A 27,912-nucleotide genomic window follows, 5' to 3' on the forward strand; every position below is an offset into this window, starting at 1 on the left:
TTGCTTTACATACTTGTTCAAAACATACCTATCATGCCTAATGAATTCTACATCATGTCCTTGATGGCACTTCTTAATGCAGTTCACACATATGGCATTACGGTCTGTGGTGTTACAGGTATGACATCTGAAGAAAAATACATCACATTGCACATGAATCAAAAACTGATGAGCTGGTAAAAGTGGTTGGGGAGAGTGGGCAGGGGGAAGAACAGTACTTAAGGAAAGGATATGCACAGGACTAAGACTTGAGAATTTTACTTGAACTTAGATTTCATGGCACGCTTTTGGCCGTGTGTTTTGAAAAAAGTTCTGCCATGTAATCCCTTTGGGTTTAATGTTCGTGGTAACCATACCTTTCCCTGAAGCTCACAATAAATTAAAGGCAATGAAACTTGATTGAATTTTTTCTCTTGCAGGTGAGGGAAAACACACATTTGTCTGTTACTGACACAGCAATTTTTAGGGACCTTGCTAAAAGAACATGTGTGGGAGTTTATTTGAAAAACCTTACTGTAGGTGACTAAAAATAAATTGTTACCTGTAGAAGTCATGCATCGGATAGCTGGTGTAACTTGATATCTTATATAAACACTGGCCTCTACTGACAGCTTTTTCTATGGCATCTTGATTGTTCATTATTTTGTTATCTGTTAGGGAAAAAAAAAAAAACGAAACAAAAAAACCAAACCACTAATTATACCTCAGTCGATGAATACATTTACTTTTTATTATTATTATTTTTAAAGATGTTAGTTTTTTGCCTACCCTTTTAAGAGCTAAAACAATTAGGAACAGTTAGTGTTGTGCCTGCATTTTAGTTTTGGCATTTAAGCACATCAAATACTCAATTCCAGATGACAAGACAGGTGCCCAGACAGTGCAATGCTGTCCTCAGACCAAAAATACTGCTGCTCTATGCACTTCGCATAAACCATCTGATAAGCCTTTGTTTAAATACTCTTTGTGAACTGGCTTGTGAAAACAGTTAGAGAAACCAGTTTAAGTTTTCTGTTCAGAAGTCTGAAAATCCAATGTCTGAAAGCCTCTAGTCTACCATAAGGACTTTCATACATCCCTTCCAACAGAAAGGAAACCGGAATTAGGCCTGAAATTAGGACCACCTCCAGCATTTAAAAGACGCGTCCAATGCATAGTGAACTTGGTTATCCTCCTTTATTCACATACTACATCTTCTACCAAGTCCCAAAGCACACCTGACTGCCCCATCACAGCATTGACTGATGCCGTCAGTAAGCCCAGGAGCTGAGGCATGAGCCAGAGCTTATGTTTTGAGTTGGGACAAAGAAATACATGGGACAGGCAGAACAAGCACATCCAAGCAGGTAAAAACTTCTGCAAAGTGAACCTTTCACTTCTAGAGTAACCCTCCTGGAGGTTACTGCCATTCAGACCATCACTCCAAACTCCTCCAAAATGACCCTGTCTCATGCACACTCCCTTACTAGACATGGACATTTTAGGTATATAAACTATTCCTATTTTCTGAAAAAGTGATTTGGGATCGTGAATATTCATGCTTTTAGATCCTAAAAGCCAAGTGAGGCATGCTTTTTTACTGGACACTTGCTTTCAGATCTGTGACAAAAGACTTACCATTATATTAGCTTAGAGTGTGAATTAGAGATGGGCTAAAACCCAGTGACCAGTTCAGAAACCATTTAGAGACAGAAGAGCTAATAGCAGTTTTAATAATGATAGCAAAACCTTAAGTTACCTTTGAGAGTTTCTGGCTATCTGTCTAAAATTCTAAGATAGCTTAGCTTGGCTTACTACCTTCAGTTTAAAGGTTTAATTACAAATTCAGCTTAAAAACATGCCAGATCTGAACCCAAAAGTGGTACAATAAAAAAAAAAAAAAAACGGCACCAAATTAAAAAGTGCAAAGTGAACAAACAAAACCAAAGAAGGGCTCAGGCTCACCTTTCATTGTTACATTGACACCAGATGCTAGAAATAAACCTCCAAAGCGGTTGTTGAAAATCTGATTGCCTTCTAATGTTGCAGTTGCATGATTTGTTATTTCAATACCTTTTTTGGGTTGGGAACAGAGAAAAGAAAAGAAAGTGGGAATAGTTAGTTAGTCCTCAGCCATTGTGCATATTTGTACCTCTCTCATAAGCTGTGAGGGTTGATTTTGTGTATTTTTTTTTCTTTTTATCATAAGCTCAGGGAAAAAGTAAAATGACATAGCTAGGAATTGGACTCTGAACCACTACAAAACTGAGGTTCAGATACTTTTTGAATCCTTTCAAAGAGCTACAGCCAGCATGCATGGTTTCTGGCAGTAACAATATATTACCAGTTTATCTGACAATAAAATGCTACTTTTATCAGGCATTTCCAAGGGGTATATGATTTCTGGGTGTTTAACCTACCGTCTTCATGTATATGTGAAAGTTCTTGTGCACATACCTCACCTTTCTTAAAATATCTTTTTATTACATATATATATATATTATTTTTTTCAAGATAGGGACCTAAAAATCATTTAAATCTTAGCTTTTATCATTAACCCATGTCTTCCAAGTCATTTGTCCAGGACTGATCGACAGCAACCTATCCTTCCCCCCTACTACACACAGAAAACAACACCTTTAGAGACGCCTTCTCAGAAAACTTGCTTCTTCTGAAAAAAAGATGGGAGAAAACTCAAGAATGTGATTTTAGTTGAAATGGAATAGAATGCAAGACGTATGGAAGTCTGATCATTAAGCAATAAATTACACAGAAACCATTATTAAACATTCTTCATCTCTTTTGGAGTCAGAAATGCTTATTTCACTAATTTTTCAAGTTTGTAGAATGAAAGTTAATCTTGAGATGCAATTCAAATCTCCTTAAAATATATTTGCTATACGTTTCCTTTGTTTTAAAGCAGTGATAAAATGTTCTAGACAGCTTTACCAATTACTTCTAAAACAAAATAGCAAAAAAAGTATTTCACAGAAAAATGAGAAGGCAGAATGTGCATTATTTCTCAACACACGAGTAATTCCAGGACTACTGTAAAGACTTTTTGCTACAATTCTGAAATTATTTCAAAAATACACTGAAGGATATTCTGATTGCTTGTTAAAATGTCTAAGTGCTGTGGGGTAATGAAAGTCACAAATTCAGCTTTGTGAACAGCTTATTCTAAGCTCTAACACTTCAAAATTTGATTTGAACAACACAAACCTGCAGCAAATCCATCGAATATTCGATTTTTCCTTAGCACAGGGTGGCTGTTGGTGCTGATAAGAACACCAGCTTGAGCATTCCTGAAGATATCATTCTCTTCCAGAAGACCTATTACAGAACCAACAAACGTTTCGTATTATTAACATTTTCTTATCTGTAACCATTCTGCGAAACATGTATTCCTTTCATTTGGGGAATACCCATCAATAGCACCGAAGTTAGTCTGTGATGCAAGTTTAAAGTCATTCTCAGTGTATAATCATATTAGGGTTTTTTTTTCAGTGTACATAATAGAATTTGGAAATGCATGCACCATTACAGAAGATTCCTTTAAGTGCCATTTTATTTTTGTGGAAAGACTGAATCTTTTGACTTCACAATCTTTTCTTTAATTTTTCTAGCATCTTTCTGTTCTTGTCTTCTAAAACTATCATCCTGTCAACACAAAGCTAAACTTGCATTTTTGTTATTGCAAGACTCTAAAATGCTTAAAATTAAATCTCATTTTAACTACAAAATATCAGAAGCTGTTTTCACACAACAAGCTGACACACAATAGTCAGAAGATTTTAGAAGAGGACCATTTCTAAATCTAACAGGTGTACAAAGATTCCTTTATAAATCTTTTTTTTTTCCTCCTTAAATCGTTGACCCTGGCAAAACATGAAATGTTCATATGCAAGATTTTGGCTAAGTGACTTCAATTTAATACCGTGTCAGTGAAATGGCAAAGCTTACAAAAACAGATGAGATAAAAGGACTGTCTTAAGCAGCAATCTAACAGTCTTCTTGGATTAGATTAATTACCTCTCTGCCCCCCACAGAGTTCACTATTAGTGATGTAATTAAGGCTAAAAAGCATCAGTATATATCTGTTATAGCTATTTTATTACTTCAAAAGACAAGAGAGTTTTCTAAAGAGCACTTTAAAAAGGACACAGCTTAATCTGAAATTAAACTCTTACCCAGAATACTCAGTACATGCTAGTAAGGGAAAAAATATACCTCTTCCCCCATTAAATATACAGATGCCTCCATCTCTTCCATCATGAATTTTGTTTCTTCTTAGTGTAGGGTTACTGTCTGTTTTAATCCATACACCAGCCATTGCATTATCAAAAATTTCATTGTCTTCTATAAATCCAAGGCCTTAAATTGAAGGAAGTGTGGAAAAATATAAAAAAAAGAATAATAAATGAGAAGAGATAATATTGCAGAACATAAACAATTCTGAATAAATGAGAGAAACAGACCTACCAGAATTATAAACAAGAATACCACCATTCTGACCTCCCCAGATCTTGTTGCGTCTTATTTTGGGGTTGCTTCCAGTTCTAGAGAGATACATACACAAATAAGTCATTTAACACAGTTCACTATTTCTCAAGGCCAAAGATTTGAAGTACCTCTGTAGAAATGCCCAATGGATATCATTGTTTGGAAACCTGAATAAAATACTGTATTTTCCAGCAGGCAAACAGGTTTTAATTTTTACATGCTTCACAGGTCACACCTTCTGGTCAAAAACCAGGCTATATTAGAAGCAATTCTTTATTGAAGCAGAGGATATTCAGAAATACTGAATTCAAAAAAAGTTATTTTTAGAAACTGAGTGACAAGAACAGGATAAAACAGCACAACACAATGTCTGTTTAGACATTAAGAATCAGAATACATTTTACCTTATCTGAACCCCTGAGTACATGTGATTATAGATGTCATTGTCTTCTAGCACGCCATGTCCATTGTCATAAAAATAAACTCCAACCTAACATATAGAAAAATAAATTATGAGTTTGAAAGTAAAATATAAAAAAGCAAAAGAACTTTCTTCTTTTTTGGCCCCCTTCTAACACACAAAGTAAAACTCACCTGCTTCCCGCTATGTATTCTGTTTCTCCTCAAGACTGGAGTGCTCCCCGTTGTCACCCAGACCCCAGCCAAAGTATTGCTGTAAACTTCATTTTCCTCAATCACACCTTGTCCTTTTTCATGCTAAATACAAGAAGTATAAGAGTCGAGAAAAATTGCTAACTGCAAATATTGTTTATCTGGTTGCACCCACCATCCCGAACATGGATTCTTTGCTGTGGAAATGTAATTCTCTTCTATTTGAGTATATATTCACACTATTAAAAAAAATAACATCACAATTTTGACTGTTTGTCATAAAATTAAGAACACTCTACATATAAACCACCATATTTCAAGGCTCTGCAGTAGTATTTGCTAATGTCTGCTAGTTTTTGCTAGAAGAGGTACTTCCCCATCAGATGAAAGCTGTGGCACATAGCACTTACACCTACACCCAGCCTGGTCCACCAGACTGACAAAAAAATTGCATGTCACTTTAAAGTGACATCTTTACCACATTTTTGTGCTTAAAAGCGAAGCAACAGTATGAACTGTTCTGGTTAGATCTGTCAAATGAGCAGATTAACACATGTAGCATTAGCTGAACATTTGGTAATTTCTGGTAGGAAAACATGCAAATATTTCTTTAAACAAAATCTGACATGGCTTAAGGTGGCCTGACAGCTCATTGTGCTTTATTCCTCACTTTTACAATACATGCCTGTACAGCACCTGCAACGCATATCATAACTTCAAGGCAAAAAAAAAAAAAAAAATGAGGTTAGTGAATGTATGTTACTGCATAACACTCAAAAAAAGCTGAACAGATTTCTAAATTTATTTTTTAAAAAAGCTTTTATCCAACAAGTGAAGTTCTGCCATCCCATTTTAAATGGTGTACTCTGTAACAGAAATAATTTAGTAACACTTGTAAGAGCCTTAATCTTCTAAGTACGAGCACCAGCTTCTGCCTATTACAATTAACCTAAGAAATCTAGTCATTGTAAGTACAAACGTTTTACGTATAATATACACTTTGGCAACGTTTCTATGAACAGAAACTAAGTCTGCATGTCTACTTGTGGGTCATGCTTACCACGTAAATTCCACCATGCTGACCATCATGAATCTTGTTGTGTCGAACTATGGGACAGCTGTTTGTTCGAATCTGTATTCCTGCTAATGCATTACCTAATAACAAAAATGGTATTTAATGCAACGCATATGCTCATTTTTCTCTGAATTCAAGATGCAATAATCAAATCAGCTTACCGTAAATGTCATTTCCTTCAATAAGGCCTCTTCCATCACCAAAGATATAAACACCACCTTGATTCCCATTAAAAATTGCATTGCCCCTAAGAAATGAAAGAATCGACATTACGAAATTGTTATAATAATAGTACACAATATATAATGTCTAGGACTGTATAGTACCCAGACTTGAAATATTTTTTTTTCCTGTGTCTTTTCAAGAAACACGCTCTTCCAAATACACACGCAAATTAAAAAACACAGTTCGGTCAAACACAGACAGTAATCTCATTTTTACGTATACAGGAATATTTTCAGTTCATTAGAAATAAATGAAATAAGGTTGCACTTTTCCCATTCCGATCAACTCTCTTATTCTAAGTAGTAAAATATCAATAGGGAAAACAATACCTTATTGTTGGGTCACTGTTTGAGGTAATCCATACACCTGCAAAATTGTTTGCATAGATTTTGTTCTCTATGAATTGTCCTCTTCCTTTTTCATGAACGTAGATTCCTCCAGTCTGGCCATGATGAATTTCACACCGAACTACTGTAGGATTGGCATAGGCTTTAACTTCAAAACCCGCTATCCTGTTTCTATGGATGTTGCAGCTTTCGAAATAACCCTTAAGACACAAAACATACAATGTTTCCTGTAAATGTCTTTTCTCAATTGAAGGCTGAACATTGAGATGTTACTCTCTCTCCCCTCTAAACACCATGGTCATTTAGAAGGAAACAGTATCAAAGCTGACAAAACAACAGCACTTACATGGCTAATGAAGACAGCTACTGTCACTATATCCTGTTTTTCCCGGAAAATAAAATACTGTTTCAAAGACACTCTGTAGTGCTATTTATTAGTACTGATTGAATTACCAGTAAAAATGGCAACTCTGGATATAGCACCTCAAAGAGGACTGAATATCAAGTTTCTTTAGCAGCTACAAGCCCACACGGCTAATATCTGAAGGACACTGTTAGACGACAACCTGCTCTTTTTTTCCAACCACATATATACTCTGTACAAATATAATTAATTTAGGAAGAAGCGCCCTAAAATTCTTTGTAATGACTGGTCAGAATAAATGCATACAGCTGTGGGAGATAAGTAACATTTCCAGTGCTTGATAGTAACTAACCTCTTCTCCCTTTCTTCAAGTCTGAGCTGCCAATGAATAAACTCTCCCTCCACCCCCACGCAGTTACACACTTCATTTAGACACTGCAGTAGTATGTGTCAATTATAAAAAAGCAAGAATATATGCAGTTCAAGGAAGAAATCAAGACAGTGTGTACTTTACCCTACTTTGAGGACTGCAGACAGGAAAGGGACTACATTGATTAAGCAAGCTCCAAAAAAGTACTATCAGTATACATGGCTTGGATCCTCAGGCCTGTGTGGTAAGTCAAATGGAAAATGACTGTTTTTTGTAAATACTCTGAATATATTTCAAGAATTTACGATTATGTCTTGTCTCAAAGTGAGATGAGACATCTTCAGAATTCTTGAAGATGCCACACAATAACAGACAGGGGAATGTAAACAAGATCTCTTTAGAAATATACCCTTATGCCAACAGGCAGCCTTCTGTGATTCTCAACCCCAAAGGAAACACTATTTTCTCATTTTTGTTTGAAGAGAGGCTGTATATAAAACTTAGGTAGGATGACAACTTGGTATTAAAAAAGCTTCATCCTCTTCATGGTGGAATACATCATTTCAATTAAGATACTACTTCATGGTCTGGTATCTTTTTAATTACTTCACAGATTATCTTTGAGTGCTAAATATGCTGCAACTGCGAAAACTGCTTGGGTGAAAGAAAAAGGGTACGTAAGGTGTGCTTCATCACAGAAACCACACAGAAGCTGCAAACAGGGTTGCTTAATATAAAAAAAGGCTCTGTGATTAGTAACAAAGAAGGAATAAATGATCACAGAATCACAGACTGGTTTGGGTTGAAAAGATCTTTAAAGATCATCTAGTCCAATACTCCCTGCCATGGCCTGAGACCTCTTTCACTAGAACAGGTTGCTCAAAGCCCTGTCCAGACTGACACTGTGTAATTCCAGTAATGGGGATGTACGCAGAAAATAGATTACAAAAATACCAAGTCTAAGCAGATTCAAAATACTATTTTTGAAGCAGAAAGAATCACCGAATCACAGAATTGTAGGGGTTGGAAGGGACCTCAAGAGATCATCGAGTCCAACCCCCCTGCCCAAGCAGGTCCCCTAGAGCAGGTTGCCCAGGTAGGCGTCCAGACGGGCCTTGAATATCTGAAATATATGAAAAGCTGCTAATAAAAAAAGCTTCATAATATATGAAAGCTACTTTTAAAGCATAAAGAAGTAGTCTCCATATGAGATATATTTAAAATACCAGGCAAGGCATTAGCTGCAGGCACAAAATGACAGTTACGATGACAGAAAGGCTGCTATGTGGGTAAGACAACACTGGTGTAACCTGTTAAGACCTGACCAGAGAAAGTAATTGCAAACAAACACACACCACAGTAACTGTAGTGTTGATGCTTCCACGCACTACTTAGCATACAAAGTATGTGATAGCAAAGATCCTTTCCTGCAAAGTTGGACAAGATCAGGAGACTTTTTACATCAAGACTAATTCAGGAATTCATCTTGTTTGTGCTTTCTACATTTTATCCAGTCCAACGAATACTGCTTTGAAATACATTTGGGTTAAATTTTTTTAATTGATGCAATTTTGTTCACTTTTTTTTTCCTCAGAAGAACTTTTCTGTATTTTTATACTTTTTTTTTCTCTTATTTCAAGAATAACTATTACAGAAACGCAGGCATTTCACATTGTTTGAAAAATATAGGTATTCAAAAAAAAAAGGAAATCATGCAAATTTTAAGATTTCCTAAATATTTACTGAAACTCATAGTCTCAACAGGGCAAGAAAAAAAAAGCCCAAGATAAAAAGAAGAACTGCTAAAGAGTATCTGTCTTTGTATTGACTTAATTAAATATATAATAAATGTGACTGACAACATAAAAACATATGTTCATAAAAATTTGCCTACCAAAGTCTGGAATGGTCTCTATTTGAGAGTTGGTGGATTTTATTAAAAAAAAAAAAAAAAAAAAAAAAAACACGCAGCATAAAGAAAAACATATTCAAGATGCAGAACAAACCCTTTATTTTTAGGGGATAGGAAAAATTTGCTATTGCAGCAAAAGGCCAACTGAATTTTTATGTACTCCACATAGAAACTGGCAAAAGCTTCATTACCATTTTTGGACTATGTAAACACTTCTTTAAAATGATCTGATTTGTAATATTTAAAAGAATGAGTGTTATATTTCTCATTTGGGAAACAAGGAAAATGAAGACCTATGCTTTGGTCTCAACTACAAGTTACAAAATTATGTTAGCTTATTCTTACAGTACATTTGACGGTTCTCTGTTGTTTGCATACGATGATCAAATACAGTTTAGTCTGGCAACTTGTCTCAGGCACCTGGCAAAAGACATCAGTGTAAGACACTGAGGGATGCCAGGGCCATTGCCGCATTTTTAATGCCTGTTTGTTCAATGTTTGGCACAAGCCCTAGCAAACAGCAGAATACTGCTGGTTTAGAAATAAGAGGTTAAGTTTCTACAAGCATCAAAACACAAAGAACAGTCTGAGAACATGAAAGTGAAAAACAAAGCACTCTTTAACCTTTCAGAGTCAGCACTGCAGTACAGAAACCCACGGGAAAATAACGTGTAGGGTAGGAATTTGGTACTGGAATGCACTTATCCTGCTTCACAGTTACAAACAATCGAAGAAAGATATATACAGCCAAAAATACCACATGAGAAGCAAGAGAAAAAGCATATAGAAAATCCACTCATTTGGTAGGTATGTAGGATTTGTATCTGAAAAATACCGTGTCACTTAAAGGATATTTACATTTTGCAATGGTGTTACATCATCATCTCTATCGCTGGCCTGATACAGAACAGAAGACTCTGAAAAAAGCAGGCTTCGAGATGGAAGGAGGTAGGGGGAAATCTTTCAAAGGAATTTATGACTAAGAAGCATTTCAATAGTGGAACTAGACCACTCTTAAGGATATTATATTGTGAAAATTGACCTGTTTTTCCTCCTACTTATTGAAATACTTCCCAAATATACAGACCAATGCTGCTGCATTCCTCCCCCTCCCTTTTTTTTAAGCTCTAAGTATCTCAAAGACTGCATTGCTCTGCACATTTAACCATAGTTAGTATGTGAGACAAGAGGATCATCCCTCTTATTTGCAGCTAAGATAAATATTAGCCACATTCTCTTTAATATGCTACTGTTTCTTTTATATAAAAAGGAAAAATGTCTTTGTATTCCGTTTTGCTTGTGAAACCACGTTGATCACAGTATTAGAATAGATAGTATTAGTATAGACTGTGTATTCATTCTAGCTGGAAGAAAACAAAACACTTTTGTTTCAAATGAATCAAGTGAGCACAATCCAGTTTTATTATTATTACTATTTTTCAAAACGTTTCAGTACTCACATGCTAAACACTTCAGTACTTAAACCAGAAGCTTATCCTAGCCAGATTTTCAACCAACCCTCAAGCCTATGCACACAGACAGCTCCCCTCCGGGAATTACTGAAGCATTCACCTTTGCCAGCCTTCCTGTAGCTGAAATAATTTTATTACATGTTTCAGAGCCTGTTTAAGTCTTGGAGGGATGTATAGATATAGGTATCCATTGAAGTGGATTAAGAGTGCTTATACAATACATTAATACAGCTTAGATGAGGCAGTGGCAGCCTGCAAACACTGAGCTAATATAAAACTAAGACATAACGTCTTAGGTTTGCCATCACTCTTTGCAAAATGCCTACACAACTACATTTCCAGAACACATATAATGTTTAAAAAAATAAATCTGCCAGAGGGCTGCTAGAAGGGAGATCTGTGCTGGTGTAACATTGCCCAACACAGAGCAAATGTGCTCCTTAGGATGTAACAGAGAACGGAGAAGAAGCACCTAACAGAGCAAAATCCTACCACATTTAAACTTCTGCTAGCCAGAAGATTTTCACAGAATGGTTTAAGTGGTGAGGGACCTCTAGAGGCCATCTGGTCTAATGCTCCTGCTCAAGCAGGGACACCTAGAGCAGGTTGCCCAGGACCACGTCCAGATGGCTGTTGAAGATCTCCAAGGAGGGAGACCCCACAACCTCTCCAGGCAACCTGTGCCAGGGCTCCATCACCTTCAGAGGGAACCTCCTGTGTTCCAGTTTGTGCCCACTGCCTCTTGTCCTGTCACCGGGCACCGATGAAATGAACCTGGCTCCACCTTTCTATCCTTCTCTCAGGTATTTATAGACATTGATAAGGTCCTCCCTGAGCCTCCTCTTCTCCAGTATGAAGATTTTATGCCAGCAGCAAAAATAACAGCAGTACACATCCTGATTAACTTATGGTGAGACCAGGAAGCTGCAAATCAAACTGCTACAACTAGTACTGCATTGCTCCTTTACTGCTACTTCCCCAACAACTTGGGTGGAAAGGAAAAAAGCATCAGTAGTTTCTATACACAGTCCATCTTTTGTTAGTACTATCTACAGACATAATTCTCATCAAAAACCCAACCAACCCTGAGCTAGAATTAAAGCAACACAACAAGTACTTACAAAGGCAGGAAGATGCCCTAACTAAAGGAAAAAAGACCCACAATTTAGTGAGCATAGACACACTTGGGGATCAAAATACGGATCTTCTAAAGTCGTCTGCTTCTCTTCTTCCTCTTTCCCATGATAAAATAACATGGATTTTTTGGGAAAGTTTGCTATGTTGTGTTTACCATAATTGCATTTAGTATCTATAGAAAATATGGAAATCCATTTCCCAAAATAAAGGTCTTATTTTATTCAATTAGGAATCTGATACCTAGCCAATGCTCTCCCAAGACACAAATAGTAGAAAAACCTCATGTAAAAAGTTCAGCAGAAAAGTTAAAGCAAATTAGTACCTGAATTGATACATTTAATTTAGGAGTAAGTTTACTTTAAAATGTTGGACTATTGTTTGTTTGGAGCAAACACTGAGTGAGTATAACTTAAAAATGATTAACTAACGCAGTTAGGTAACTGAACATACTAAATCTGGAAGGAGAGTATGATAGTAAGATGAAATACATGGAGGCTATGGAAGGAACGGTAGATCTGAAGGTCATAAGATGAGTGAGAAAATGAAATGAGAAAGCAGAGGTCCTGTCTGCACCCAAGCTACGTTTGTATTAGTGTGACTCGGGACGCATCTTTCTCAGCTAGTCAAAGCCATTAGTGTTCAATGTGTGCATTTTTACTAGTATTATCTTTCTTGGAAACTAAGATCTACCAGCAAAATTACAACTTAGATGATAACACACATTTACTTACGAAGAATAACAGACTACCTATTCTGTTATCTAACAGAGTATCTGTTGATAGAATATGCTAACTAATTACAGTCTTCTCACCAAAAAAGAAGCCTAACATATTTAGTCACAACTAGTCAAGCACTGTGTCAGGCAGTGGCTAGGAACAAAATGTATGGAAGGGAATATGCAGTAGTATCCGACAGTACGTAACATGTGCACTGGGTTTGGCTGACCTTCTTCTTCAACAGAGTTCTGAAATGAAGTCTGTTAAAAAGGAGGCTTTCATTACGACAGCAGCTGTTTATCTACAGCACCTTTAAAAAAGGAAGCCCTAAGCAACTACCTATGTAGTTTATCATTCTCTACAAATCCCTATCAAGCAGTATACAACTCCTACAACAAGATAATCAAATTCTGTGCTACCAATGTTAAGGTAAAAAGGAATTTATTTTTTTTTTTAAACACCGCTTGATCTGAAAGCAAGCAGCATTAACCTCAGTAGCCCTCATTTAGCTCATTTAGTCTGACATTTAGTTCACTGTACTTGATTCACATTCTGTACTTTTAATGTGCAACTCACATTTGTGCTCATAATTATAACAAAAAGTGACCAGAAAAAATCCTGCCGTTTTTGTCAGCTGGGGGGGGGGGGGGGGCGGGACGGGGACTAGGAGTTCAGCATTCAAGCAGGAAAAACAATGATTTGGCACTGTTTGGAACTTGCAGAGTATTTTGCCAAAAACAAATGAGCAAATAATCTTTTACTTGAATGGCAAAAATCCATTCTGCTTTCTATTTCAAGGAATATGCACAGTCATTACACATCAGTTTATATGCACATAGAAGGTATGACCTTCATCCCACAGAAACGTTTTTATGAAAGAATGCACGAATTCTGAAGTAAAATTTTGTGATAAAATTCGACAACTACGTCCGTGCTAAAATGCATCTTCTTTCCAAAGAAGCTGGACATACCCCGTGTCAGTGACGTACATTAAAATAGGACTGATTAAGTGTCCACACAGCGATTTATTATGCTTTCAAATCTTCTAGCACCTAAAGGTACAGAATCCTACAAGAAAAAACTTAGTTTTGTTCTATTTTGAAAGAAAAAGAACAAAGTGATAGTGTAAATGTAAGCCTACCATTTATACCCTACTTCAAGAGGTATTTTATCACTTCAACATAATTCAATATAAGAGGCTACCAATCAAATGCAAGAAGTACTTAAATCTCTCAGCTAAAACTGTCTTTAAAATGAAACTGGCCACGGAAGGGCAAAAGAAGCAGCAGTAGGCACATTTTTAAATAACTATTCACATGTAAAAGCATCTTTTTTAAAAAATATATTTCTTCAATAATGAGCAAAGTCTGAAGACTTCAGCTATGCAACGTCATCTATCTTTCTTCAAAAGAAGAAAATAAACATTACCATGCCATGGTCAAAAGTGAAAACGCCAACGTCACGTCCATGATGAATGTGATTCCGTCTGATAATGGGATTTCCATGGTTTTTAACCCAAATTCCTGCTAATGCATTGTTGGAGATCTCGTTGTCCTCATATATTCCCTGGGAAATAGAAAAGTAAATTAAGATGGGAAACATAAACAGTAAACAATTTTTATCAAAGTAGTAGAATTGATTCAGAAAATACCTGTGCATGGTCTGTAATGTAAAGTCCAACGTTTTCACAGTCGCTGATGTTACAGTGTTTAATAGTAGGACAAGCTCCCTGGCCACTGACACATACTGCAGAGCCAACTGAAAGAAAACAGTACAGTTACCATAGCTTCAAAGCACAGCGTATCTATAAATAGTCTGGCACCAGTCTTGCAAGAAAAGTTAGCGTGAACTGATATTTCAAAAAGATCTGCCATGTGCAGTGCCAAAGCACTGCAAGCCACTGGTGGAAAAACACCTGCGTCATCATTTTGTAGATACAAAAATCTGTGGCAGGAGTTGCTTTTTAAAATCACTCTTCCAAAGTTATGCAGCTGCATATGACTGCCAGAATAGACAACAGTTTCTGTAATAACTCATGTTTATGAAAGTTCTCATTTGTTTCCCCACAGCCGGTCCACTGTATACCATTTACAACAAAAGACACAAGAAATATAATAAAATTCTTTGATAATTCCTGCCTTCTTTTAATTCTATTTAACCCTTCAGAACCCAGTACTTCCAAAGCCCAAACAAATAATAACACTGTAGCATACACAGACACCCGGTTTAACTCAATATGAGCAGCACCAGCAGCACAAGGTAGAGCATAGAACTACACCCCAGCAATCCACACCTCTCTTTCCAGTTGAATTACAATGCTCCTTGCTGCAGCTCCTTGGGTGATTTTACCTAACATGCTATTTATTACCCAGAAAACAAACTCTTCAGGGAGCTAGGACTCAAACTGCTCAGGACTTCATCAGACCAGCTCAATTCCCTCACTTCCATGAAGAATGAAAACATGCAATTCTGCTCCATGGCAGATTCACAGCAATTTCAGAACGGTAACATTTCATCTCAGCATATCTGGCCTACATAACACACACCTTCCCTTCAATTAAACACCACTAAATAAGCAAGCTGGTACATGCCCTATTAGTAAGCTTTCGTATTACTTCAAGCATACCACAAAGACTAGCCTTTAATAATTCATAGACTCATTCAGGGAGCTGCTTTTGTAAAATCCTGAAGAAATCATTCTGGTTGTCTGATCTGACCGTCTGAATAATACAGACTGCAACACCTCCCCGGGTTAACTCCTGCTTCGATTCTAGTAGCTGAAATGTCAGCACGTGTCTTAGTTTTGATTTGAAGGTTTGCAACAATTGAGAAACCACCTAAAGCTTGTTAGAGCTTGTTACACACTTGTTACTCTGTGAATTTACACTTCAGTTTTTAATCTGAATTATCCCAGTTTCAGTATCCAAATATTGGGTACAGATACGTTGTATACAGAAAAATAAGGCATGTATGTATTTAGTGCAAACAACCTATTCCTTCAGTCTGCTCCTTGCAGAAGTAACAGTTTGTGATCAGTATGCATTTCGCTATAAATGAGTTCTTCTGCTTTATCCTTTAGGACTTTTTGTTGACCTGTTTCTAAATTTTCAACGTTGCCGTGGGCACCAGCAACAAGAGGACTTGACCTGAACCAGGACTAAAGATGGGCACAATACAAGCCGTTTCCCCTCAATATTCCCCCATGCCTAACTAAGCATCACATTAGTTCTTTGGACCACTCAGCTACATGTGGGTTCATATTTAGCTGTTTACCTACAATGACTCCTAAAGCTTTTCCCAGGAACACAGCTTCCCAGGATAGAGGTTTATCACTTGCACCCAACGGGCTGTTCCTATTTCCTAGTTACTTTGCATTTTTCTGCATTAATGTGAATATTGTTTAAGAGAGCCCATGTTACAATAAGGATATAGCAACACATCTTCCTAGTTATTAATATAAATGATTTATTAAATTATAAATTATTATTAAATTATTATTAAATTATAAATTATTATTAAATTAAATTATTTATAACACCCTAAATCATCATCTACAAACTTCATCAGTTACATGTTTTATATTCTCTGCAAGTCATTGATAATGTTAGAGGGGCTTGAAGTCAAGAAGCCATCTTTGAAAAAGCCACAAAATCTTAAAAATAACTTGTGGGGTAATTACAATCTATTCAATGTGTGCTATGTTAATTCTGTGGAATTCAGATGCTTTAAAGCAGTGCAAGATAAAGTTGAGTGTCTTTGAGGAATCTACATAGTTTATATTGGGAATGCTCCCTTCTTTTAGTCAGATGAAGTCATCAAAAATGCTAACGGTATAATGCAACCATTAACATTTTCTGTAGTTATATTTGTTTTGATCATTAATTTTAACTCTTGACTGACCATCCACCTGTATTCACTGTCTCCTCATTCTATTCATGATCAGTAAGTAGTATTGTTTATTTCATCCTGTTTAGTGTTAGTACCCCACCTCTCTCCCACCCACCCCCAACAGGTTCTCATTCACCACCCAATCCAGGCTTCAAGTTACTGTTTATACTTAAGAGGAGTTCAGATTTCTTGGCCCGTTCTTTAAACTCTTGTATGATTTTAGAATGGCTGTTTTTACAGCTGTTTAACCTCATCCATGGTTACTGTCAGAGTAGAACATATCTCATTATTCCTCTAGGGTATGAACACATTTATCATTCCTACCTATTCTCATTAAATATAGAACAAAAATTACACAACACTTCTCAAATTCTTCCGTATCTATGACAGATCAGCATCATTGCTAGAACTCCAAGTTCAAGTTTTCCAAGTTAGGGCACAATCGTTGTCTCTTCTGAATAATTTCTCATCTTGTTTTTTAGTTTTGTTTGTTTTGTTTCTCTTGGGGGAAGACAACGGGACATTTCTGAAGGGCTACTGTTTTGTTGAGGGGAAGAATTTCCCAGTTTCTTACAATTCCTAGCTGCTTCCAATTTATATTAACTGCTAATAATTTCTCCTTTCTTGTATCTCCTAATTGTTTTCACTCCTTTTCCTCTACCTCTTGATGACATTAAGGAATTGTGCATTTTGGGGGACCCAGTAAGATGTTCTAAAAGTGTACCTCTATCACATTTTGATTATAAAAGCACTCTTCATTCTGACTCACTTCACTGGACTTATTGATTGGGTGAAATTGGTTCTTTAGAAGGACCAAGCACATCTTACTAGTTTAGGCTTTTTTTATTTTGTTTTTAACTTAGAATATAATGATTGCACACAAAAACAATACTTAAAATAAATAAATGAGGCATACTGCCATCAACTTTTGGTTTTGTCTATCAAGATGAAAACCAATCCAGATTTCTTCTGCAACGGATGCAACAGAATATCTAGACTCAGGATCTTCCCATTTAAACTTTATTTTAAAGTTTCAAAGATACTTTGGACTGGCAGTAAGAGACCTCCAGCTGAAATCACTTACACAGCTCCCATCTTTACATATTACATAAAGAATTTAACATATAACAATATAACAATCTAGAAACAGGTTTTAATGCAATTAGATCTACAGAAAGGGTATCAAGCATGTACTAGGAGAGAGATTCTGAATGTTTATGGATCAATATTTCAGAGATGCCATTGACTTGGAAACAGTAAATGGCTTTTTTGGCAGACTGCCACTATTTTTTTTTTTTTTTTTTTTTCACACACAATACTTCCTGAGTAGATTATAGCATGGCTTGGTAGGATTAAAAAGTCAATAAAAATTAATAATCAATAAGTGTTGACAGCATAGCCTGCCCACAGCCTGCAAAATTGACCAGAAATGTTAACTTTGGAGCAGAGAAGCAAAAATACAATGCAGCAGAAATTCAGAAGTCCAGAGGGTTGAAGAGAGCAGTAGTCCAAAATTACTGGAAACAGTTTGTTATAATAAACAGTGGCATAAAAATTGAATCTTAACTTTAATAAACATTTTTCACAAGAACATCAAGACCTACTGGCTTATATACAAGCATGTTCCAATACAAAGCCATGCAGTTCTTCAAACTACTTCTCTAAGCAAGTTGAACATGTTCCAAGAAATTAGAATAAATTCCTCTCATTCATCATCAGAGTACCCAATATTGGTATAGAGAAACTTAAAGAATAAATTTGTTTTGTTTACTTCAGCTTCCCCAATATTTAAGATACAAAAAGTAAAATAAAAGAATCAAGATACTTTGAGTAGCTAGCTGTCCTTCATTCTTCTTCATCTTTAATACTTTCATATACTAGCTGATCTGTCTCCAGTAAAACAGATGATCACAGAATCATCTAGGTTGGAAGAGACCTCCAAGATCACCGAGTCCAACCTCTGACCTAACACTATCAAGTCCTCCACTAAACCATATCACTAAGCTCTACATCTAAACATCTTTTAAAGACATCCAGGGATGGTGACTCAAAGTATAGAGCTGACCATAAACGTAGTAGTGTTTTGCAGCCTGTAACCTCCAAGAAAGAGCATGTCTTCCTCTACAAGGCATACACAAGGAATCCTTCCCTTCCACTCTCCTCATTACAGTTCCCAGTAGATTTTTCCTTCTGATTGTACCAGAAAAGGATAGTTTCATGTCTAATTGAAGATCTCATTGCTTCCCTGGCTTTATGTTGAGCTGAGCAACTATTATGCACAGCCTGCTGTGTAGATCCATTCCATTTCACTAGCTGAACATAAATATATAAATTTATATTGTTATTTCCATGCAAAGACTCAGTATCTTTGTTCTCCTGCACCTCTTTTTTCTGATGCTCCAATTCTGTTTTATCTGCTTTTTTTCCAAACGCATAGACGTTACCATGTCTTGTCATTGTGAACTGTCATGCCTCATTTCCAGTGACTACGAACTGACATCCATCTTCTCAGACCTTCACTGCCTCTGACCCTTTCTTTCCAGAATCTCAACTACTGTTATTTCTCAAAGCAGGTGGTCAGGTGGTATAAATTTCTCATCTCTGATGCTGAAATGAGTGTCAACCTTCCACACTGTATTCCTTCTGTCAGTATAGCTAGCAACTCATGCTTATGTCAAATCCCTTCCACTCCTGTCAAGAAACTTATGCACAGTAGTTACAGCTCATGACTGTTTCAATGCCATCAAATCCCAATACTGCATATTGCAGTGAACCTGACGTAAAGTCCCACGTATGCCCCCTTCAAATGTCATCTCCTGCCAGCTACAACTATGCATATCAGAAACAACTAAGTTTTATATAAGAACACTCCTGTCATTTCTCAGGTTTTAAACTAACTGCCCGGTGAGTCCGAACTGACTCAAACAGAAGACCAAGCATGTGTCGTCACTAAGGTCTTAAGACATCAGTAAATCACCAGAATGATGCCGTTTCAAGGCAAATAAGGTTTTCAGACCTGTATTAAACACCTGCATAAAAAAATATGGCAATATGGATCACAGTTCGTGTACTCCTTCTATGCACACCAGTTAGATCAGTCAACTTTAAACAGAGTGTTAATTTCAAACAATAAAAAGCCCACTAACCCGTACAAGTACTTCGAATAATACAGTGATCTATAATTGGACTGCAATTCACGGTAATCTCTAAGCAGTGGTGTGCATTGTGGTGCTGAGCAGATTTGTCATCAGGATTGAACTGAAAAAGGAAAACAAATATAATATTTATTGGTTCAGGCACTGAAACGAAATTTTTAAAAGCTCCACTCAAATTTGATATTCTTACCCTGATTGTCATATATCCAACATAGGCATCTTCAGAACCCTCCATAAAAACGAAGGTGGAATCTCTAGTGTTTTCTATTATAACTTTATCTGCTACTTTTCCAGGAGCTGTAAAACATTAAGAAATTTACATTTTAGTGTATGCCAATGAAAATGAATTCTACAGAATTCTATTCAAAGCAACAACAAAAGAAAATGAATGTGATTCATGGCACAAAAATCTTGATGTCAGAAGACCTTGACAACAGTGAATTTCAAAGAATGGAGAAACTAGTCTTAAATGATCTTGTACCATTTTATTATTTAATAACATGAGAAGATCTTCTCTTGTATAGAGCTAGTTTTTCTGAGTTTAGTTTATTAGAATTTCTAGGAAAATTGAAAACCACAAACTGAAAACCTGTACAAGAACAAAAACAAAGACAGTAGCTACAAAATACCAACACGTTTTCTGAATACAAACTGAAGAAACTGTTCAACAAACCTGGATTCCAGTCTAGATACTAGTCTAGATGCACTGTAATTCTGTTATGAAATACAATTTAGTTTGGTATTCTAAACTTTTATTAAAGCTAAATACATACATTCCACCACTAATTTGAACCAATTTAAGCATCTACTTAGTAAGCTGTTCACGACCTACACGTGACCCCTCAATGCCTCTCAAATGTAAGACTCAATGTTTAAATCATTTCTTCATTTACAAGAAAATCTCACATAACTAGACTGAACTCTACTTCTGAAAACATACAAAGAATTTTTTCAAAATAGTTCATTTACAGTTTCCCACAATCTGGAATTTGATTTCCCATATGTTAACAGCAAGGCTCTGCTATATTCTTTATCCTCAATCTGAAGGGAAAATAATGTTTACATTGGTATTACAAAAGCCAGCAGAGGGAGCACAAGTTAACAGTCTTACAGTGGCATAAATTCAGTGATACTCATTCACAAGCAAGAGTTTGTCCAGTTCAAAACTGCACATGAAATATGCAAACCAGAAACCTTCATATATGAAATGAAAACATGGAAGTTTCACATATTAGAGCAAGCTATGGGAATGATTTGGAGTTGCAACTCTGAAACAAGAGATATGCAAATGTGACAGATATTTGCCCTATTATCAGTATTTTACTGAAGAGCCTATTCACAGCATTTCTCACCAGCAGATCTTTTTCTGTTGTCTATTGACACCAGGTACAGACAAGTGGTATGTCCTGTTCTTTAGCACTCAGGCAGAAAGGTGCCAGTCAGAATGAAGCAATATTTACATAATTACCCAGCTTGTTCTTACTACTTAAAAGCCAGATCTCTGTTTTCACTACTGCAGAGCTGCAAATGTTTTCAGGTAGTCTAATCTAGCTCTTTGTACCACTATGCACTTAGCAATAGCCAATACCTAAAAGAGGTTGTATGTTGTCACACGAAATACTTTGCTGTGACCTGTTAACATTTCTATTAGCTGTTTTTCTCCATCACACAAATGCATTGACATATATACATTAGTACACTTCAGCGCCTGAGAAAGAATGGCCCCACAGTACTGCAGCCAAACTAAAACTAGAAAATGAAGTGTGGTCCATGGCAGAAAATAAGAGCCATAAACCAATATCGGAATTGTGCTCAATCCCAGGGAGCAAGGAGAATTTGTACTTTGGATGCTCTGAAACACTACCTAAGCAAAGCAGATAGATCTGTGGAATTGTATTTGGAAGTGCTTGCCATACTCTTGCTTGAGGTTCTCTACAGGCATCTCCTTCCTCTTAGCACAGAAGAGGACTTACAGGTCTGAGTTTGGGTGGTCCCAAAATGTCCAGTATGGAACATCCCAATTAGTAACACCAGTGCATTTAGATGTCCCACCAGGAAAAGACCGAAAAGGGAAAGGGGCATGTTCAAGGACTGATTTTATTCTAAATGCATGAAAGAAATACTCTGCAACATCTTTGCAAAAGAATTATTCAAACAAACATCTCCATTTCAACTTTTGGCTTAGAACACTTTACAAGAGAGAAACCAAAAAAAAAGAATGGAAAAAGAAAGAAAAGTGCCACTAGTGTTATAATCAAGCAAAACACTGCTCTTAAGAGTTCTATTTTGCCATAGTCTAAGGGAGACAATACCCCACAGGATCAGAGTTGGTTCTCAATTTAAGGACCAAGATGTGACAATTTAAAAATAATTTAACAGAAAGCCTATGATAAGAGACTGCCTAAAGGAATTAACTGGATGTTGCCTCAGAATTATTAAATTCCTAAAAAAAAAGGAAGTTTTCAGTACATCAATAAGAAAAAAAAACACTAGATTCTACAGGAAATACTTGTTATGACCCTGTTCGATCACATCAGGCAAAAGATGCTGAGATCCTTTTAGATCTTGCAGCATACAAAATCTATGAAAAGGATACAGCTCTAAACTTGGGTAAAACATTTTCAATTCAAAGATACAGAACAGGTATCTAAAGAAGAGTTCAGTCATATTGAAGTTCTTTCTTGAACACAGGAAGTATCTAATTATGACAGTCTACACGATTTTAGATTCTGCTACCCTTAAAATTACAATCATTTCTATTATTGTCACTACTGCTTTTTCATGATTGGAAAAAATCCTTTGATAATCCCTTTTTCACTTACTTGCACATTATGTAAGTGAAGTGGAAAATAAAGGAAAAAAATGAAAGCTGTATCTCCCAAAATACAGAAAAACATATATAGCTAAGACTGTCAGATCAAGATACCTGTCCGGACAACTGCTGAAACAGTTAAGACAAGATGTTTCTCATCTTGAGTTGAGCACTTCATGGAAGACCTGTACTCCTGCATATATCCGACTCCCTACCCCACCACTTGTTTTCCCCTCCAAACCCTGGACAATATAATTTATTTTTTAAGAAGTTCATAGGTGTTTCTGTCCACTGAACTGGATGCATCCATTTCCTAAGAGACAGTCTACTCTTGCCTCCTACTTGAGAGTTCAGATAAACCACATTACTAGTAAATTTAATTTCCTTTACAACAAGGTTATTTACCTAGTTGATCAAGGGAAACCAGTAGATGGGATTTTTTTTTTAGATTTCAAAGCTTTTGATACTGTCTCTCACAGTATCCTTCCAGACAAGACATCTGGCATACAGCTAGACAAGTACATAATATGGGTTGGGCTCAAATTGATATAGTAAATGGGGTTACGTTAGGCTGGTGGCAAGTCACCAGTGGGGTTTCCCAGGGCTCTATTTTATGGCCAGTTCTCTTCAAGGCTTCATTTATAAAAAGTGATCTGTACGCAGGGCTCAAACGCATACAAACTCAGCTTGCAGATGATACTAAACTAGGAGGAGGTGTTGACTCCGTTGAGTGTAGAGAGGCCTTGCAGGCAGATCTCAACAAATTGAAAGGCTGGGCAATCACAGAATCATTAAAGTTGGAAAAGACCTTCAAGATCATCTGGTTCAACCATCCCCCTATCACCAATGTCACCCACTAAACCATATCCCTAAGCATCACGTCCAACCTTTCCTTAAACACCCTCAGGGACGGTGACGCCACCACCTCCCTGGGCAACCCATTCCAATGCCTGACTACTCTGAGAAGAAAAATCACACCTCATGAATTTTAACAAGATTAAGTGCCAGATTCTGCATTTGGGATGGGGCAATTCTGGATATACATACAGGCTGGGGAACCAGAGGCTATAGAACAGCCCCACAGAAAGGGATCTGGGGAGTTTCAGTTGATGGCAAGATAAATATGAGTGAACAGTGTGCCCTGGAAGTCAAAAAGGCCAACCATGTTCTGGGAATGCAGTAAGCATCACTGCTAGCCAGTCAAGAGGAGTGGTCACAGCACCAAGCCTGTCTGATTACAAGTGTTTAGACAAGACTCTTACAGACATGGTTTAATTTATAGGTAGGGTAGTTCCTGTGTGGAGCCAGGAGTTGGACTTAACGAACCTTGTGGGTCCCTTGTAACTCAGCATATTCTATGATTCTGCAACTACAGTAATACTCCTAAAGGCTTCCTTCTGAACCAGACTACCTCCCCTAGATTTAACAAATTTAAACACCAAAACTAAACAGAACAGCAAACACAGAATACCAGGCACTATTCTGCAAGAAAATTTTGCTTATTTGGGAAAGAAAAAAATTCTTGAAAGCTTGAAGTATGTAAAGCTGCCTTACTAGTAATGCTGTGCTTCTTCAGAAGTCCACAGAAGCAAGCGTTAAAGAAGATTGAGTAGAATTGCAAAGAGATTTGGTGCTGTCTTAATCCCACCATTCTGAAAGGCATACCAGACTGAACTGAGAGGAGGTAGTTCTCCAAGGCTTAGTTGTTCGCTTTGTTTTCTTTTCAGACATGTTAAAATTGAATCCCTCTATAATCTTACTGACCATTCAGTGCAGAAAGTCTGAGGAAGTGAAGAGACAGCAGTGCCAGAAACTGAAACGAATACATCTCACATTTCTCGTTTACTTAGAGATTTTGTTCCTCAAGACAGCTATTCTATTACAAAAACACAATGCAAATCCCTTGCTTGTAAAGAACTGCAGTTAAAATTATTGTTTTCTGAATAACTGAGGTTAATTGCAGTGGAAGGGAATTACTGAAACAGAGGGTATTTCAGACTTGAAAGTATGCATAAGTTTAACCAGGTATCAGAGATGTCCTTTCAAATTTCACGAGGGAAGTAATTGAGATATTTTGCATCTTTGAATAGTACTGATCCATTTTTTTCTGGATTTTAAACACTGAAAGACTCTTGCCCTATTTGTATCAGTAACTATAACTGTCATCCCTTAACTGAAGCAGAAGCCAGGTCAGTACTTTGATATTGGTCCACAGCTATGGCTGCTTTAGACAAGCACTGCAGCACAACGGTAGTGAAAACTACAGAGTAAAATCAGTATTGCTGAGGAGCAGGCACCCATACCATGTTTGTTGCAGGACAGTGAGGGAAGATACGACTGACTTTAGATTAGTCACGGCTTGGTCCCTTTGACCGAATGCACACTGACTACTAGATTGCAGCAAGTGTATACCAAGAACATATCTTAGATCAGCCTCATCCAAAAGAAATCTCATTTGTGCTCTAAAACCTCTCCACAACACAAACCAGAGCACCTTAAATGGAGAAGTTCAGGAGGTTAGTACTGAAATGCAGTCCTGAACCAACACACTAATTCAGCTGCACCTTGCAGATTTGCACGGACAAGTTTTGTTGCAGTATTAAGTCTTAATCTTACTCAGTTGGTCAAAGCATTTCTCACTCCAAGACAGCAAAACCCAGGCAAGAAGTGCCAGAAAAAGGTTCACTCAAGAACAAAACAGCTGGTATACAGAACAAAAATACCTGAAAAGGAGGGACTTTCTCTGGTCAGGAAAAAAGGCAGTACCATGTTTATCTCAAAAAAAAAAAAAAAAGCGCAGAGCTGGCAATTCACTTATGGTCACTATAGGAGCAAAGACAATGAAGACCTCTTAAATGAGATCTGTACCAGATAAAGAGAATCAAAGTTCTTATCACTCTGTTGTACTACTCAGGATTAGCATTCTCACAGTAAGGACAGTAGAAGCAAATTGCTAATTTAGCACCACAATTTGCAGACAGGTGTATTATTTTATATTAACTACATAAGACTTTTAGAATACGGAAGAGTTTATTTACTACTCCATACAGGATTCTTCTTTAGAGGAACAGCTGAGAAATGAACAAAGCAAAAACCTCTAGTCTCAGAATCTTTCTGCTAGATGTTCTTATTTCCTAAGTCAAGATGGAGTTACGATGCTTAAGAAAATAGGACAGATACTAATTTGGTCTTGCTCCCACTACTGGATTTTACTCAGGAGATAAGATATAAAAACAAATTTCATAAGAACCAACTGAAAATTTCAACTGTAGTCATAACCAAATATACTTCCTGACAAATTCAATTTTTTTTCCTCCTAATGAAATAAAGGAGATAAATAAGTTATTCCAAGAACTAACAAGCAGATAATAGTACTTCAGTCCAAAGCATCAGCCATTTTTTTTGTTAGTGACACTTGTACAGAACGTATTTATTCATTATGCTCAAGACAACAAACTGGCATTTATACCAAATATTTAATATACAAAAATATCTTGTAATGAAGGTGGTAGTGAACACAAGTCATGCTTTGAGACAAAGATGTTTTCAGTTTAAATACCTGCACCGATCATGGTGATTGGAGATTCTATATATATCCATTCATCAGTATATATACCAGAGTGAACAAAGATAAGTCCATCAAAATGAGCTTCTTGAACTCCACCAAGAGCATCCTCAATGGTATCATAATACTAAAAGAAGAGTAAGAAGTTTAGAGAGAGATCCATAAAAAGGTATACAAATATTCTTAAGAATAACTGCTTTAGAAACTTACCAACATATTTTCTCTTCCTTTATATCTTGCAGGATTACTGTAGAAGTGTTCAGCAAAACCTGGCTTTACATGTGCTCCTTTGTACTGAAACAGGCAAAATAGTTTATGATAAGCTTGCAGATAGGTGGATCTGAATGCACAGCCAGACACCTCATGTACATACTGACAAGGGATCTACTAATCCCCTAATTAACAAGCCATTTCTTGATAATGGTTAGTTCTGGGAACTAAGGGTCATATTTGACCTCCCACATTAGGGAACCCAATTGAAAATGGCAGCATCAAAACCAAAGTCTGAGTCTTAAAAGAGTGAGTGATCAGCTAGCTCACTTACACAGCCAGAGGCATCTGAAGTAACTGAAATTTGTTAGTAAGCTCTTCACGTACCTTATGAACTCCACAAATTTCCATCTTTTGATTTTCTAGCTGCTTGCCACAGAACAAACTGCACTTACGTGGTGAGGAAAAAATAATCCTGTATACATTCACATCTGATTCAGATACCAAGTTTGTCTTCAACAAGCTTTAGCGGTTCATTAACCAACGTACACTGCGTTGTGTAACAGACTCGCTTTGATATTTTATTTCCATTTCCTACATTTTTCAAATATAAGCCATTCTTATAGTATTTTGATATTTTGGATTAGAGGTTCAATCACATGCCTTAAAGGTAATCTGTTTAGCTCCAGTCACACCAGCTGTAAGCCACCATTTAAGCCCAAGTGATGTTAATAATGTACTGCTCAGTTTACTAGTGGAAGAAGCATCTGAATCTCAAAACCAGCATGCACACAGGCTTAAAAATATACATGATAACAACAATATACTTGAAGCTTATTTGTGAGCCACAGACCATGACAATCTCTTCCACAGAATTTCACTGATGCAATACATGAACAAAACCCAAGAGAGAAGAGCTGGATGCTCAAACATTCCACTTAAGCATGATCTTTCTCTAAAGTGTGCCTCAGAACAGGAAATAACTTCAGATATTTCCTTATTGCATAAGGGTAGAGAGATCTCTACCCACCTCCTTAGTCTCATCATCTCATTTACTTTAAATTCGAAAAAAACTTACTTTAAACTCCAAAAACCAAGTCATTACTATATAGTCAGCTATATTTCAGAAGTCAGTTTTTGCTTTTACACACCATACTGAAATTGGAATATAAATTAATACTACTGTTACCAGTTGCTGAAAGCTTTCTTTCCAGGGATTTGGATGTTCATATTCTTCTGGATTAATCTGATAAAATTTACCAGCTTCAGGATGCATCATTGGACGTGTGTACTCAAATACTTCCATATACAGTCTTTTCCTGAGTAGAAGTGTGAATCAGGAAAGAAAATTAGTGTACTACTCATAACTCCTCCATTTTAATATACCACACAGAAAATTAAAATTGTTTAATACAGTCAGTGACAGTGAATTTGACCACAATCAGTAAAAAACACTTCGAAACACTTTCAAAACAATTTCTCTGTTGGACTGGCTTTTGTGTTTCTGTAAAATAGCTTTTGAAATGTGTTTCAGAATCCACATGACCATGTTTCTCAACACGTAATTTCA

General features: G+C 36.6%; 1 protein-coding gene across 2 annotated transcripts in view; it reads right to left on the minus strand.

Annotated features, from left to right (window-relative positions):
- FBXO11 (F-box protein 11) overlaps positions 1-27,912 on the minus strand; it is a 73,980-nt gene that overhangs the window by 1,386 nt on the left and 44,682 nt on the right. For both annotated transcript variants that reach the window (XM_035563573.2, XM_035563583.2), the window contains exons 5-22: positions 27,532-27,661; positions 26,343-26,426; positions 26,127-26,259; positions 19,946-20,052; positions 19,747-19,858; positions 14,364-14,470; positions 14,141-14,278; positions 6,724-6,941; positions 6,331-6,416; positions 6,155-6,249; positions 5,077-5,199; positions 4,887-4,972; positions 4,462-4,538; positions 4,210-4,353; positions 3,202-3,312; positions 1,945-2,052; positions 542-650; positions 29-127 (exon numbers count right to left, since the gene is read on the minus strand). In XM_035563573.2, the coding sequence (XP_035419466.1) occupies positions 29-127; positions 542-650; positions 1,945-2,052; positions 3,202-3,312; positions 4,210-4,353; positions 4,462-4,538; positions 4,887-4,972; positions 5,077-5,199; positions 6,155-6,249; positions 6,331-6,416; positions 6,724-6,941; positions 14,141-14,278; positions 14,364-14,470; positions 19,747-19,858; positions 19,946-20,052; positions 26,127-26,259; positions 26,343-26,426; positions 27,532-27,661 (2,067 nt within the window). The remainder of the gene's footprint in view (positions 1-28; positions 128-541; positions 651-1,944; positions 2,053-3,201; positions 3,313-4,209; positions 4,354-4,461; positions 4,539-4,886; positions 4,973-5,076; positions 5,200-6,154; positions 6,250-6,330; positions 6,417-6,723; positions 6,942-14,140; positions 14,279-14,363; positions 14,471-19,746; positions 19,859-19,945; positions 20,053-26,126; positions 26,260-26,342; positions 26,427-27,531; positions 27,662-27,912) is intronic.

The sequence above is a fragment of the Cygnus atratus genome, chromosome 3 (genome assembly GCF_013377495.2).
Source record: "Cygnus atratus isolate AKBS03 ecotype Queensland, Australia chromosome 3, CAtr_DNAZoo_HiC_assembly, whole genome shotgun sequence".
In the NCBI taxonomy this organism is placed as follows: domain Eukaryota; kingdom Metazoa; phylum Chordata; class Aves; order Anseriformes; family Anatidae; genus Cygnus; species Cygnus atratus.